Source organism: Lactuca virosa, chromosome 5, assembly GCF_052849685.1.
Source record: "Lactuca virosa cultivar CGN04683 chromosome 5, Lactuca_virosa_CGN04683_v6, whole genome shotgun sequence".
Classification (NCBI taxonomy): Eukaryota; Viridiplantae; Streptophyta; class Magnoliopsida; order Asterales; family Asteraceae; genus Lactuca; species Lactuca virosa.
In genome coordinates, this window is record NC_136430.1 from 361,318,144 (window position 1) to 361,332,915 (window position 14,772).

General features: G+C 33.4%; 1 protein-coding gene and 1 long non-coding RNA gene across 2 annotated transcripts; both read right to left on the reverse strand.

Moving 5' to 3' along the window:
* Positions 1 to 2,994: 2,994 nt before the first annotated feature.
* On the reverse strand, positions 2,995 to 4,468 carry LOC145116752 (hydroxyphenylpyruvate reductase-like). Its single transcript, XM_079053081.1, has 2 exons — positions 3,930 to 4,468; positions 2,995 to 3,691 (listed from the first exon to the last, which is right to left on the reverse strand). The coding sequence occupies exons 1-2, from the start codon at positions 4,350 to 4,352 to the stop codon at positions 3,173 to 3,175; spliced, it is 942 nt and encodes a 313-aa protein (XP_078909207.1). The 5' UTR covers positions 4,353 to 4,468; the 3' UTR covers positions 2,995 to 3,172.
* Positions 4,469 to 8,190: 3,722 nt separating this feature from the next.
* Positions 8,191 to 10,254, reverse strand: LOC145116753 (uncharacterized). The gene is made up of 2 exons (XR_013712286.1): positions 9,652 to 10,254; positions 8,191 to 8,865 (listed from the first exon to the last, which is right to left on the reverse strand). It is a non-coding gene; the product is annotated as an uncharacterized LOC145116753 (long non-coding RNA).
* Between the last annotated feature and the right edge of the window lie 4,518 nt (positions 10,255 to 14,772).

A 14,772-nucleotide genomic window follows, 5' to 3' on the forward strand; every position in this document is an offset into this window, starting at 1 on the left:
AGTTGGGCATTTGAATTGTTTGAATGACTTTAATGCTCAAATTTTGAATTACTTTTCCAAAAATGAGTCTAGAGCAAGCTATGAGCACTTGGTCTCAAGCAATGAGGACTCGTTCTTGAAAAAAAATTGTTGTGTAGTTAGTTTTCCATGAAAACTTTACAGACATAGAAGAATTGTTGTTTTTCTATATATTATATGGTCAGTTGGATTTATGATCGCTTGAATTGTTCGAATAACCTTAGTGCTTAGATTTTGAATAACTTTTTTTAAGAACGAGCACGCAGAGTAAGCTCGGATAACTTGTCTCCAACTTTGAATACTTGTTTTTGAAGAAAATTTTTGTAGCCCATGTAAGTTATTATTATTATTTTTTTTTCGTAGAAACCCAATTGAGTACTAAAATAACAACAATTCTTATATATATGCGGAGTTTCCATGAAAACATTAAAAAAATACATTGTCCACAAATTTTTCTTCAAGAATCAGTCCGTAAAGAACTTGTATCCAACTTGGTAAAACTCATTTAGACTCCAGAGTTCTGCGAAATCACAAAAATAAATAAATAAATAAAAACCAAAGCAAAACTAGAAAAAAAAAATCCTTCTATTTATACATCTTGAGTCTGTAGAGACATCTTTTACGAACTCGATGATTAATTTTGGAAAACAAAATTTTCTTTATTTTTGGCAAATGGGGTAGGAATATGGTTAAATTCTCAGTTTTTTTTTTTTTTTGTTTTATTTCGATTACTAAGCTTTAATTTTAAACAAAAAAATTTATGGTAGTCTTTTTGTATTATTATTTTTAGTCTTTTACCATCATTACTATATTTATTATTTCTAATTTATAATAATTAAATCTTATTATCCTATTATCCCTATTTTATTTTTCATATATGAGCAAACCCAAACAAGCTGTATTTTTTATTATACTGAAATATTTAAATAAATCGTATATGAGCACCCAAACAAACTATAATTAGTTTGTATTTTTTTGTATTTCAATAATTGATTGAAATATTTTATGCTGAAATATTTAAATCAAGTTTAATGAAAGAAGATAAAAAATATTAATTGTTGTAGATCTTGTTTTAGCAGCTAAAGAATGAAGAAGAGAATAGGCATGAATGTTATTAGGACACAAAAGGGGCAATGTGGTCTAATTTCCCTGTCAACGTTACTTTTAGGATGACCCAGTAAGAGACGTATGGACAGTAAGACCCTTCATGTGGTGCTATCAAATGTTCTACCTCTGATTGAGTAGATGTAACCTATTACTAAATCGACAAAAGACTTATCAAACAAGGCTTTAGTTGCTGATGACTTTCAAATACCTTTGAAATCATTATCGACATTTAGTGTATTTTTGAATTTAATTAATTTCTATATCTTGAATGCATATAACTTTTTTGTTATTTTGCAAATACTGTAGAATTTTGTGAAATGAATGTAACATGTTTTGCAAGTTTTTAGTATGATATTTTACTTATTTGTACAACACCATATTATTTAAACAACCAAAATTTTCTAATCCATGTATAATAATACTTTTGTCTTTATTTTACAGTGACAAAGGACTTTCAGCCTAACGGTATCAGGTGTTGTTTTCTTTTCTTAAGGTTGGGGTTCAAGTCTCGTCCGGGACATAAGTGGATTAAGAAGTAATTTAGAAGTAGGTAGATTTGTCGTTAAAAGAAACAAATATTTGTATTTTTCATATAAATATATATCTTTTACGAAATGGCTTTAAGTGGTAATTAATGTTGTAACACCCGTAGATTTGACTTTTGAGGTTAGAAGAGCTTATTGAGTAAATTATTATATTTAATTTATATTTAGTTCATCATTAACTTGAGATTTATTTCAACGTGGATTGCAAATATGAGTTTACATATTGTGTGTTCAGCACGCAACGTTTGGGAGCGTTTGAGAGCTTTTAGCTTCTAGCGTTTGACAAAATGCTCCGTTTTGAACAAAAACCTTCGTTTGGCAATACAAATTTCTAGCGTTTAGTTTAAATAAAATGCTCCAAATCAAAATGCTACTTCATGCGTTTAATAAAACGCTACTAGCTAGAAGCTACCCGCTACAAGTTAATCGTTACCAGCTATTTTTGCCGAACACGTCCATAGAACCATAGAGGATTGGTGATGTAGTCATTTGAAGAGTCACATAAGTAATGTTGCATTCATTCATACTAAGATATGTTGATACTTGGGTATCCAAAAGAGAACAGTTGTGTTGTCATTGTGAAACGTTTTCGTGATACTTGGGGTGTAGTGTTTGAGCCTCTATTTAACATGCGTGCTTTGTTCTAGATTATAAAACATGCTTTACCTGACGACTATTTTGTAAGAGGGAAAAGGAACCCATTAAGAGATAATGAGAAGAGAGACATAGTTGACTTAGGATTTTGGTATGATATTCCATAGTCCATACTCCATACCATGCTTTAGACTGTTTTTGAATACATCATTTATCATTTGTTTGATTATTATTTAGTATACGAGTTTATATGTGATTCTTTCCTAAACTTAACAAACTGTCAAACGAGTTTAAAGAGTTAAAAGAGCTTGAAAGAGTTTGGAGAAGTTTTAAAAGTTGATAAAGGTTAAAAGAGTTTATAGAGTTAAGGTGTATAAAGCTTGAAAACGCTTATAGAATTGAAAATATTTTAAGAGTTTAAAAAGGCTGAAAGACTTTAAAAGAGCTTTTAAGAGTTTAAAATACTTAAATTAAAAGAGCTTTTAAGAGTTTAAAATACTTAAAAGAGTCCAAGAACTTGAAAATGTTTAAAAAAATGGAAAGAAAATGAAAAAAGTTTAAAGAGAGAAGAATTATTTTAAAATATAAAAATGTCAATTTTATATATTATTTTTATGGTTCATAATCATGCATAACTCATTTCCCTCTACATATCTTTCCAATCAAAAAGGCCAATTTTAAGTGTGGTTAGAATCAGTTGCAAAATCAAAATCTTAAAATACCAACACAATGCTACAATCTGCTTTGTATATTTATTCAATTTCCTTGCACAACCCATGAATTGAAAATGGTATTGAGGAATTTAAAGCTTTGCTAGAAGAATAAGCAGACTTTAAAAGAAGCTCACAAGTGTCAACAACATCTTTTTAAATGGTAGTAATTTAGTACCAATATCATCATAATCATAGTCAAACAACAGGGGTCAACAATGGCTTCTTGGAAAAGTGAGCCTCCAAGTTTCCAACAACAAGATCAGCCATCGCGTTTCGTGTCTCAACAGTTCCACTCGCGACATGTGGCAACAGAACCACATTATCAAGCCCAAACAACTCCTCAGGGACATGGGGCTCCTTCTCAAACACATCAAGACCTGCACCTGCTATCCGCCTTTCAACAAGGGCGGATACCAGTTCAGGTTCGTCTATGTGTGGGCCCCTCCCAATGTTGATGAGAAAACCCTTGGGGCCCAGCGCATCGATGACTTGGCGGTTGATGATGTGGCGGGTTTCTGCAGTTAGTGCACACGCCACAACAAGGATATCACAATCGGAAGCCAATTCAACTACACTGGGAAAGTATTTGTATTTTGATTCTGGTTTCTGTGATCTTGAATAGTAACTTATTGGACAGTTGAATGCTTCGGCTCTCTTGGCAATTGCAGTGCCTATTCTTCCAAGACCTATGATTCCCACCTTTTTGCCGCTGAACTGCAACAATGATTATATACAAAAGATGAAAAACAATATCACAGCAGTGAGAAACAGCATCCAAATCATAACTGATATAGTATGTTAGTCTACTGCGTAAATAGAGTGAAAGTAATTGCGAAATTCGATTAGGAAGATCATATCCATGATAGTGTGAATTAGCATCTAATATTTGATTTAATAGAACAGGAGATCGATTAAAAAAATTGCTAAATTCGCGTAGATGATGAAGTCAAACCTTAGTAGTCAATTTGAAGTCACCTTTCTTCCACAATCCAGCCCTAACATATCGATCGCACTCACAAATCCCTCTCAGCGTCGCCAACATCAATCCAATCGCCAAGTCAGCCACATCCTCGGTCAACACATCAGGTGTATTAGTAACCCTAATCCCTTTCTGCTTACAATGCCCCAAATCCACCTTGTCTAACCCCACGCTAAAATTGGATACAATCTCTAAAGCCGGTAACGAGTCGATCAATTCTCGGTCTGCACCGGCGTTGGCGTTTCCGACGACGGCTCGGATTGAACCGGAATTCTCCTTGAAGAAGTCGTTTTTCTGGGGGAGATTCCACAAACGGAAGAGATTGAAGCGTTTGTCGAGTTCTTGTTCGAGGTAAGAAGACATGGGGTAGGTCATGAGGACACCGATGGCTTCCATGATCGAGGTCGGTGAGTAACTGAGGTCCACTGGTGTGGGAACGATAAGTTTAATACTTTAATGGCTTTGGGTGATATGCAGAGTCTCGCGCGGATCTCACGTTTTCTTTCTCCTTATTATATAGGATTAATTGAAATATATATACCATACGTCATGTCATTTATGATTTTTATAACTTTGTCCCCGTTAGGTCATTATAGTTTTTTTTGTGAATATTATACCAACATGGTTGTTATAACCGTTTAAAAAGATAATAAAATTTTAATTTTGTCCACGTTAGGTCCTTAAGGTTTTTTTTTGTATATATTACACTAATATGGTTGTTATAACCGTTTAAAAAAGGGGTAATAAGGTTTTAATTCTGTCCACATTAGGTCTCTGTTTTTAATATTTTTATCATTTCATCTAACTTTTTTACAATTTATATTACTATCTAGTTAGAAGACTTCATCATTTCATCTTCTCCTTGTAGTCACCCATTCACCACAACCACAATTTCAATTGAAAGGTTATATAACAATTTTTTTGTCATTTTTACAAAAGAAAAAAAAACTAATAATAATCAAAGTCTTAATGATTAAGGCTATGTTTGGCGCACCACAACTAGCTGATAGTTTATTTTATGATCTTTTAAAATTTTCCAAATAAACCTCTTAATTAATTAAAAAAACATATTTTTTAAATGCCCTTTTATGTCATTATATAAATTTCAGATAGCTTATAAGTCAGTGGCGGAGCCAGGGTCAAAGTAAAAGAGTATCCCCGACAAGCAATGGGGTAGCCCATTACTTATCGGGGATACCTCATTACTTGTCGGGGATACTCTTTTACTTTGACCCTGACTCCACCATTGACTTATAAGTTATCTGAAATTTATATAATGACATAAAAGAGTCTTTAAAAAATATGTTTTTTTAATTAATTAAGGGTTATATTTAATTTTTTTTAATAACTAGTCTAAATAGCTTTTTAAAACGCTAGCTTATAAGCTACTTTTTGGTCTGCCAAATATAACAACTTAAAATAAAGATCGAAAAATAAACTAGCTTGTCAACTAGCTGTGTCGCGCCAAACATAGCCTTAATCATTAAGAATTTGATTATTATTAGTTTTTCTTTTTTTTTTTTTCTTTTTTTTTTTTGTAAAAATGACAAAAAGATTGTTATGTAACCTCAATTGAAATTGTGGTTGTGGTGAATGTGCGACTAAAATGAAAAGATGAAATGATGAAGTCATCTAACTAGATACTAATATAAATTGTAAAAGAGTTAGATGAAATGATAAAAATATTAAAAATAGGAACTTAATGTGGACAAAATTAAAACCATATTACCCCTCTTTAAATGGTTATAACAACCATGTTGTTGTAATATGTACAAAAAAAGACCTTGAGGACCTAATGTGAACAAAATTAAAACATTATTACCTTTTTTAAACGATTATAACAACCATGTTGGTGTAATATTCACAAAAAAAAAAACCTTAAGGACTTAATGTGGACAAAGTTAAAACCTTATTACCCTCCTAGGTCATTAACCCATTTATATATATATATATATATATATATATATATATATATATATATATATATATATTACTATTTTAAATATTTTATTTTAATTATTTTGATATACAGGTTGTAAGGGGAAATTTTGGTTATATTTTTGAAAAAAAAATTTGTGCAAATTTCGAGTATAATCACTATAAAGTCGATTTATTATTATTTTTGGTCATATTTTCGTATATAAAACAAGTTGTGATTATATTTTGACATGTATTTGGCTATTGTAAAAGTGTTCTTCAAAATGGTTTTTTTTGGCATGCTTTAAAAATAAGGTTTCCAAAACAGAGGAATCCTTACTTTTCAAGTGTTTTTGACATTTTAAACTGTATGAAAATGTTTATCAGATAACAATTAGTTAAAGATAAATAATATTAGAAAAATAATATACTCATAAGTTTTTATAATTATTTATTTGAAGATTTTTAATTATTACTGAATTAGCAGAAAATGAAAATGAGGACATCTTTGTGAAAAAGGATGTCTTGTGGAACAAAAGTAATTTATTAAAATAGGTTTTAAAAGGAGGGAAAAAATATAATATTATTAACCTTATTTGTCGACCAAGTTTTGTTGCAACTCATATAACCCTATGCATATGTCTCGTGAAAAAAAGTAATTTATTAATTTTTTTGCAAATGAAACTTTCCTAACCAGGGTTTTCGGGCCATCTTTCGTACACCGATTAATCCCTGCTACAAACATAAAACTATGTCTCTTGTCATGGAGTCACTACAGGCGAACCTCCATTGCCACATGGGCTGTGAAAGATTTATTAGTTAGTGTGTGAGAAACATGAAAGATTATTTTTGTCTTTTAATTTTGTATTTACATGAAAGATCTATACGAATATTGCACTAACAAACTACTACAATCAGATGTAGCCCCTCTACTAACAAGACGTGCGATGTTAAACATAAATCGTGAGGAAGTAAACAAACGTCTATACCGGTGATTACTTTGCGGATAATTATGTTTACGAGCCAAAGGATTGCAAAAGAAGATTTCATTTGAATAGGAATATATTTTTATGGATAGTCGATGCATTGGAAAGCATGTACCGTTTTTTTTAATTTTAATACATATTTACTATATCTTTATACAAAATAAATACAAATTTTTACATAATTAATATCTGTTTTGGTATAGATTTTTCCAACTGAGATATGATGCAGAGTTAGTCGAGGATTCACAACGCTACAACAATGTATTGCGGCCATTCGTTTGATGGCTATGGGGGAGTCACGCGATATCATGGACGATTATATGAGAATGTTCGTTCGAAAAAACTGTAAGAGAAAGTTTGTATAGATTGTCGAAATGTGTTGTTAAAACATTAAGTGGCGTTTATTTACGAAAACCTTTGTTGCATGATATACAAGAATTGTATGCAGCACATGAAGAAAGACATGGCTTTCCCAGAATGCTTGGAAGCATTGATTGCACACATTGAAAAGAAGTGGCATGGAAAGGGCAGTATGCAAGTGGTCATCATGAAGCGCCTTCATTGGTATTAGAGGTTGTTTCCAAGATTTATCTATGTCGCATGTTTTTTTCGGGGTTGTTGGTTCCAACAACGACATCAACGTTCTTGACCAGCCACCAATATTCGACGATAATTTATTAGGAAATACATCAGATGCTCATTTCATAGTGAATGAAAACAAATATAAGTTTGAGTATTACCTTACAAACGAAATATATTCTGCGTATTCCACATTCGTAAAGACATTCAGACACCCGGTGGAACCAAGAGATAAATTATTCAAGAGAAGACAAGAAATAGCACATAAAGATATGGAACGTGCTTTTAGAGTTCTAAAATCGAAGTGACGCATAGTAGAACATGCGACATGACTATTGGAGTTAGAAACTCTACGATATATTATATATGCATGTATCATAATGCATAACATGGTCGTAGTCTCTTTCGAAAAAAAAAAAAAACATTATGGTAGAAGAAAAAAGACAAAATATTGCACCTTATATCGCAACTGAGCCTAGACATGTTCAATTTCAATTGGGAACAACAAAATATTTGTAGAGTCGTTGACATTCAAGACATACAAAAACACAGACAACTTTGAAAAGACTTGGTGGATTATATCTACGATGGTAACGATGATGATGAATAATTTTATTTAGGAATAGTAAAACATAAATTAAACATAACATTTAAAATAGTAACATCTTCAGAAATGTTAGAACTCATGTTTAGTTAATAAGAACATAAAACATAAATCGGAAAAAAGTTATAGTGAAATAAGACAAAAAAAATAGTGAAAATCTGGCTCCAAAAATCAGACAAATGGGCATGGAGTTTTTTTTTTCCATACCTCTGCATCGTGTGCGAATTTTGATTTTTACATGATGGTTTTTGAGTTTTACGGTCAACATGACATGACAATACATGTTTTTCCAAAAAATACAATATTTTTATATTTTTTCAAATAACGTCACTTTTTTTTTGTAGACGCCGTCATTTTCCGTAGGCCAACGAAGTCATTTTTTTTTAAAGATCGAAAATCACACGACTCCAATTTTTATAGATATGACCTGTTAAAATAAAAACTATTTTAGATATTTTTTATTATTATGACTATTTTGGGTAAAAAAAAAGGTAAGTCATTTTCTCTATGATAAAATCAATTCTTATCTGGTACAGTTTGGCTGGATCTGTAACCGATATGTCCCCTTGTGGCTTCGTAACCAATGGTTTCCTCGGAGCTTCTTAACCAATTGTTCTGCACTTCTGCTGATTCCTTAGATTTTCTTGCGTCACGACACACCATAGTAATTCATTCCAAAATTATCGGCCTCGCTCCACACATTTCCTTCATATCTTATCCCTCAATCTTCCCAAAAAGAGTGATCAGCCAGATGAATAATGCAGTCGACGTTTCTTGCTCCCGATATCATGGACGATTATATGAGAATGTTCGTTTTAAAAAACTGTAAGAGAAAGTTTGTATAGATTGTCAAAAAGTGTTGTTAAAACATTCAGTGGCGTTTATTTACGAAAACCTTCATTGCATGATATACAAGAATTGTATGCAGCACATGAAGAAAGACATGGCTTTTCCAGAATACTTGGAAGCATTGATTGCACACATTGAAAAGAAGTGACATGGAAAGGGCACACATTGAAAAGAAGTGGCATTGATTGCACACATTTAAATGGTATGGAAAAAATAACTGAGCCTAGATGTTATGTTTAATTTAAATATTATGTTTTATTTAAATAGTATGTTTAAAATTATATTTGTTTTATTAATTATTAAAAAAACTTAAAAAAATAATAAAGAAATGATGACATAGAAATTCGTGGATGTTATAACATGATAACCATTTTCCACAATGGTTGGTGTTATAACACCATGGGTCATGTGACATGTGAGGTAGCACCTATTTGGTGTTATAACATGTTGCACATACATAATGCTCTAAATCAGTTAAAAATTATGAACATTAGTTGGGTATGTAATATCACTCATCAAGTATATTTGAACCTTTTTTTTGAACGGAAATTTGAGCCTTTTAAATGGATATTTGAGCCTTTTAAATGAATGTCAAAGCCATTGTAACCCTATTTCATGAGCAATACTTATATGCCTACTATGTAAACACTATTTAACATCAATAATGCTATGAAACAGCATCAATATTTGAATAAGTAAAACAGTACGTTGCGTAGATAAGATCACTGAAAGTTTTTACGAGCAGATGAAAAAATCTAACCTTAGTAGTCAATTTGAAGTCACCTTTCTTCCACAATCCAGCCCTAACATACCGATCGCACTCACAGATCCCTCTCAACGTCGCTAATATCAATCCAATCGCTGTATCAGCCACATCCTCCGTCAATACATCCGGTGTATTTGTAACCCTAACTCCTTTCTCCTTACAATACGCCAAATCGACATGGTCTAATCCGACACTGAAACTCGATATGATTTCCAGAGCCGGCAACGAGTCGATCACTTCTCGGTTGACACTGAAATTGGGGGTTCCGACGATGGCGCGGATGAAATCGGAGTTCTCCTTCAAGAACTCGTCCTTTTGAGGGAAGTTCCAGATGCGGAAAAGCTTGAAGCGGCTATCCAGTTTTTCTTCGAGGTAAGAATACACCGGGGTCGTCAGCAGTACACCGATGGCTTCCATGATCAAGGTTGGTTGTCTGAGGTCAACGGGGGTAGGAAAGATGAGTCCAGTGATTGTTGGATGCGTACCTATTTAGTAATCAGAACGCCTTGAAGACAGATAGGAGATTCCAATGACACAGATCGAAACTCTATTTACAGTTACACGACAGGACACGTACACATTCATTGATATATTGTGTCTTCAAGTAATTGGCGGATTCTAATATAACGACTTTTGATTTGTAGCTCTTATATTTGAATAAATGTTACTTATATTTTTCATATTTTTGTTGTAGAGAAATATAGCTACTCATTAAATTAAGAGAAGGACGGTTCCATGAGTACACCGACGGCTTCCAATGGGCGGACCTTAGCGGGGCAATTGGGGTCCCGGGCCACTGCTCAATTTGTGGCATGCAGTGTAAACTTTTTTTTTTTTTTCTATTAGGTGCACCCGTTTGAAGTACGATGGACACCCCTACTAAAACAGTCTGCGTCCGTCGCCACTGCTTCCATGATTTAGGATGGGTGTAGTAAAATGAGTCAATGGAACTCATGACGTAGTGGATTTTGTCCCGTGTGTTTTTAAATTTCATTTTTTGTGTTTAAACTTTAGACTATTATAATGTTTCAAAATAAATCTTTTATTTTTACAAAAAGAGTTGGTAAGAGAATTTCAAATTGGTTTTCTTTTTTAAATTATTAGGACAAGGATTTTATGATGAGAATACCTTTTAACACTAAGCTTATTGCTGTTTTTTTTTAAAGAATTAGCTTTTTTAAGTTGAAACTCTAATATTAAAGGCAAAGAGCCGGTTTAGTTAGAGCATGTTATGGAAGTGGAAAGTTTGATAAATCTTTTGTTTGGATAAAGTGTTTTCCTAAACATATGATAACTAATTTTCTATGTTGACTTAAAGCCGTAATATGGCATATATTAGTAGTACGAGCTTATCTTTTGTAGTTAAATTTCAGAAATAATGTATTTTGTTGTTAAATTCATAAGTACTGTATGTTAGTATAAATGTGTTATGCAATTTAAATACAAAATTAAGACACTACGTTTAAAAAAATATAAAAGACATTGAGTTTCTAAAAAAAATTATTTTGAAATTGTTACTTTTTCTTACAATTAGGAAACTAAGTTTTTACGTATTAGTAATTTTGACAATTTTTAATTTGTTTCAATGTTAACCACTTGACCAACCGAGTTGTAAAGTACCAATGCATGGTGACGTGTCATTCTTTGATAACGTGATTTTTTGGTGACATAATTTCTTGAGTGTCAAAAGTTATAAATAAAATAAACTGTAGTGACTTAATTGAAAATGAAACATAATATCAAAATCTAATTTTTCTGTGAATTTTGTGTCTTTTGTGCAATTTGTCTTTATTATAACATAATAATCGCAACTTGTTGGAGGATCGGGGACCCTTTGTGGGCAAGCTTTTGGAGCAAAGCAATAGAACAAAAATGGCGTCTACATATATAGTGTCATAATCTTATTGCTATTAGTTTGCATTTCAATCTCCATCTCATGGATTTTCCTCGACAAATTCTTGATTTTAACTGGCCACGATACTTTGATCTCGCATGAAGCCCGTGAATACTCTATCTACCTTATTACATTTATGATTTCAATGCAATTTTCAAGCCTCTAGTCATATTGCTCCAATCATGGAGCCTTACTATGTCATTGCTCATGAACTCTTCACATATTTTATGTTTCCATGTCCCTCTTAGTTGGGGTTTAATGTTCAAGTTAAAGATGGGTCACGTTGGTGCTGTTACGACGTTTTTTTTTAACGGTTGAAAATTATAAGAAAAAACTAGCAAGAAGTTAACAACCAAAAAAAAAAAAAACAATTACATTGTTAAATTCAAAAACAACTTTTGGAGCTAATCACTCCAAGAAATACTAACCTTATTATATTTATTACTAATCCACAAAAAATACACTCAACTATACTATCAAAAATACTATTTTTAATGGAATTTTATCCCCAAACACAACCTCATTCCATAATTTTCATAAGACCCACATGCCAACGTAAATTATCGCTTCTAACGCCAACTTTTGCAAAACAGTTAGAAGTAAATTATCAACCTAAGCAACCACTTGCATGAGAAGAAACATATGAGTAGGTTCAACATCAACCCACATAAAAACCTTCGGCCACATATTACTAGCCACCTCACTAGACCAAAGAACATGATCTGTCTCTTCCGACACCAACGAACAAACTGGACATAATAAAGAGTCTAACTCCTTCCCTTTCTGACTTAAATTCCACATTGTAGAAAAAAGGTTTATGAACAACTGTCACACAAGAATCAATACTTTTCTAGGAACATATCGGAACCACGTCATGGGAAAGTTTAGATCCGGAAGAATCGTATTATCAAATATGCATACGAGTATCTTTAACAGAAAAAGAAACTGACCCATTAAGCGACCACCTCCATTCATCACTGCCATTAGAAAGATCAACCTCTTCTAAAATTGAAATAAGATCAACCAATTGACTATTCACCTCCCCACCAAAGATTGGTTTAGACAAAGACCAATACCAACCATCACGCCACCTATCCGAGCGTATGACTCGTGGTGAAGCTAGACTGAAGATGGAGCCAACATTGAAGACTTATTTCATCTTTAGCAAAAAGCATGGGCCATGCCAAAAACACATGGTCAAGACAAATGGCCATGCCAAAAACACATGGGCAAAAGGCATGGCCATGCTAAAAACGCATGGCCTTATGGAAAGCACGTGAGCTTTAATAAAAAAAGTGAAGACGTCGCCATTTCAGAAAGGACGGTTTCTAGAGCAACTAGGGGCGATCTTGGGCGATTTTAGGAGAATTCTAGGAGCTTTTGAGAAGGCCTAATCATTGCAAACACTTTTGATTTCATTTTTGTAAGCATTAAACATTCAAATTCCATCTTTATACTTGTTTGATTTGTTCTTAGTCATGTGTGGCTAAGAAACCCTAGTTTCTAGTTCTTGTTCAAAACATGTTGATTGCTTGACTTGAAACATATGATTTGATGTTTGATTTGTGATTCTATTCTAGTGATTATGTTTTTGTTCAAACTAGAATCCTTGAATTTGATTTGTGTTTGATTGGCCACTTTCATGAATTGAATTTTTGTGTAGTTAATTAACTTTTAGAGCACCTAATCATTCTATAAAGTTAATAATTGGTAACAAACAATAAGTTTTCTTATTGTAAAACATATATCACATGTTTTCACACTTCCGAGCGTATGAGAAGAAATGAACATTGTTGGGAAGCTTGTACAAAACTTAATGCAGTTTTTCAATACAATCTAAGAGCGTGTTTAGGTTGAATTAGTAAAGCTAGGTCTAGTCAAAGAGCGTGTTTTGGTTAGATAATCTGACAAGCGAGAGGTATTAGAGCGTGTTAATATCTTTCAGTACCAACTTAGAATAGCAATCATGAATTACATCAAGTCATAATCAAGTTGAACAACAACATTGAGAACTAGAACTAGAACTAGAACTAGAACTAGAACCATTCAATCAAATTGTTTACAAGTTTATTTTATTTTGTGCATGATTTTGAAGTAGATTGTTATTTTATTATTTTACTTTTTCAAACAAATCTCCCTTTGTGATCAAAGTACCTTGCGCAAAGAGGTATAGACTTTTGTCCCGTGACTCTGTGGTTCGACCCTGCTTGCCTTGTACTACTTTTTAGTGCATTAAAGTAGTGTATTTGGAGTCCATTGTACCCCTACTATTTGTTGGGTTTGACACCCCTAACAAATTGGCGCCGTTGTCGGGGACACGGTGTTACTAATTGTGTATGCCAAGATCTCTTCGTACATGTATACCACTTCCAATTGACTCGGAGATAGAGAAGACTGCAAAGAGGATACGGAAGCAAGCTAAGCTTCGTAAGAGGCAACCGGTTTTCGAAACATCTTCATCATCTACCTCTCCGGTCATCAACATTTGGGAGGATATACCCCTCTCAAGTGTGTCAGAAACTGAAACAGAAACCCTCTCACTCTCACCTCAACCATCCTCATCCAAAAATACCACTCCACCCTCTTCACTTACTCATAACATCCCAAACTCCATACCCACAGAATCCTCAATTCCTACTCATACCATGGGAGATAACCATGGAGGGAATCCACCTCCAAATCCTCCACCCGAACAAACCCTTCGCCAATGGGCGATGCAAGAGGTTACTCAACATCCTCTTTGCATCACATATCCGGCAGCCACAAACCTTGAACTAAAATCCGGTCTTATCCACCTCCTCCCAAGCTTTTGAGGCCTAGAAAATGAAGATCCCCACAAATTCCTCACAGAGTTCCATGTTATGTGTGTTGGCATGAAACCACACAATGTCACGGAGGACGAAATCAAGCTTAGGGCATTCCCCTTTGCAGTGCAAGACTCGTCAAAAGATTGGCTTTATGACCTTCCACCGGGAACGGTCAACACATGGGTAGATCTTGCACGCCTCTTCTTAGACAAATACTTCCCATAAATGAAAGCCTCGGACCTAAGAAGAGAGATAATTGGGATCAAACAACACAAGAGAGAAGTCTTTCATACATATTGGGAGAGGTTCAAAAAGCTTTGTGCATGTTGCCCAATGCATGGTATTAGTGAGTATCAAATCCTCCAATACTTCATTGAAGGCATGACAACTTGGGAAAGAAGACTTCTTAATGCT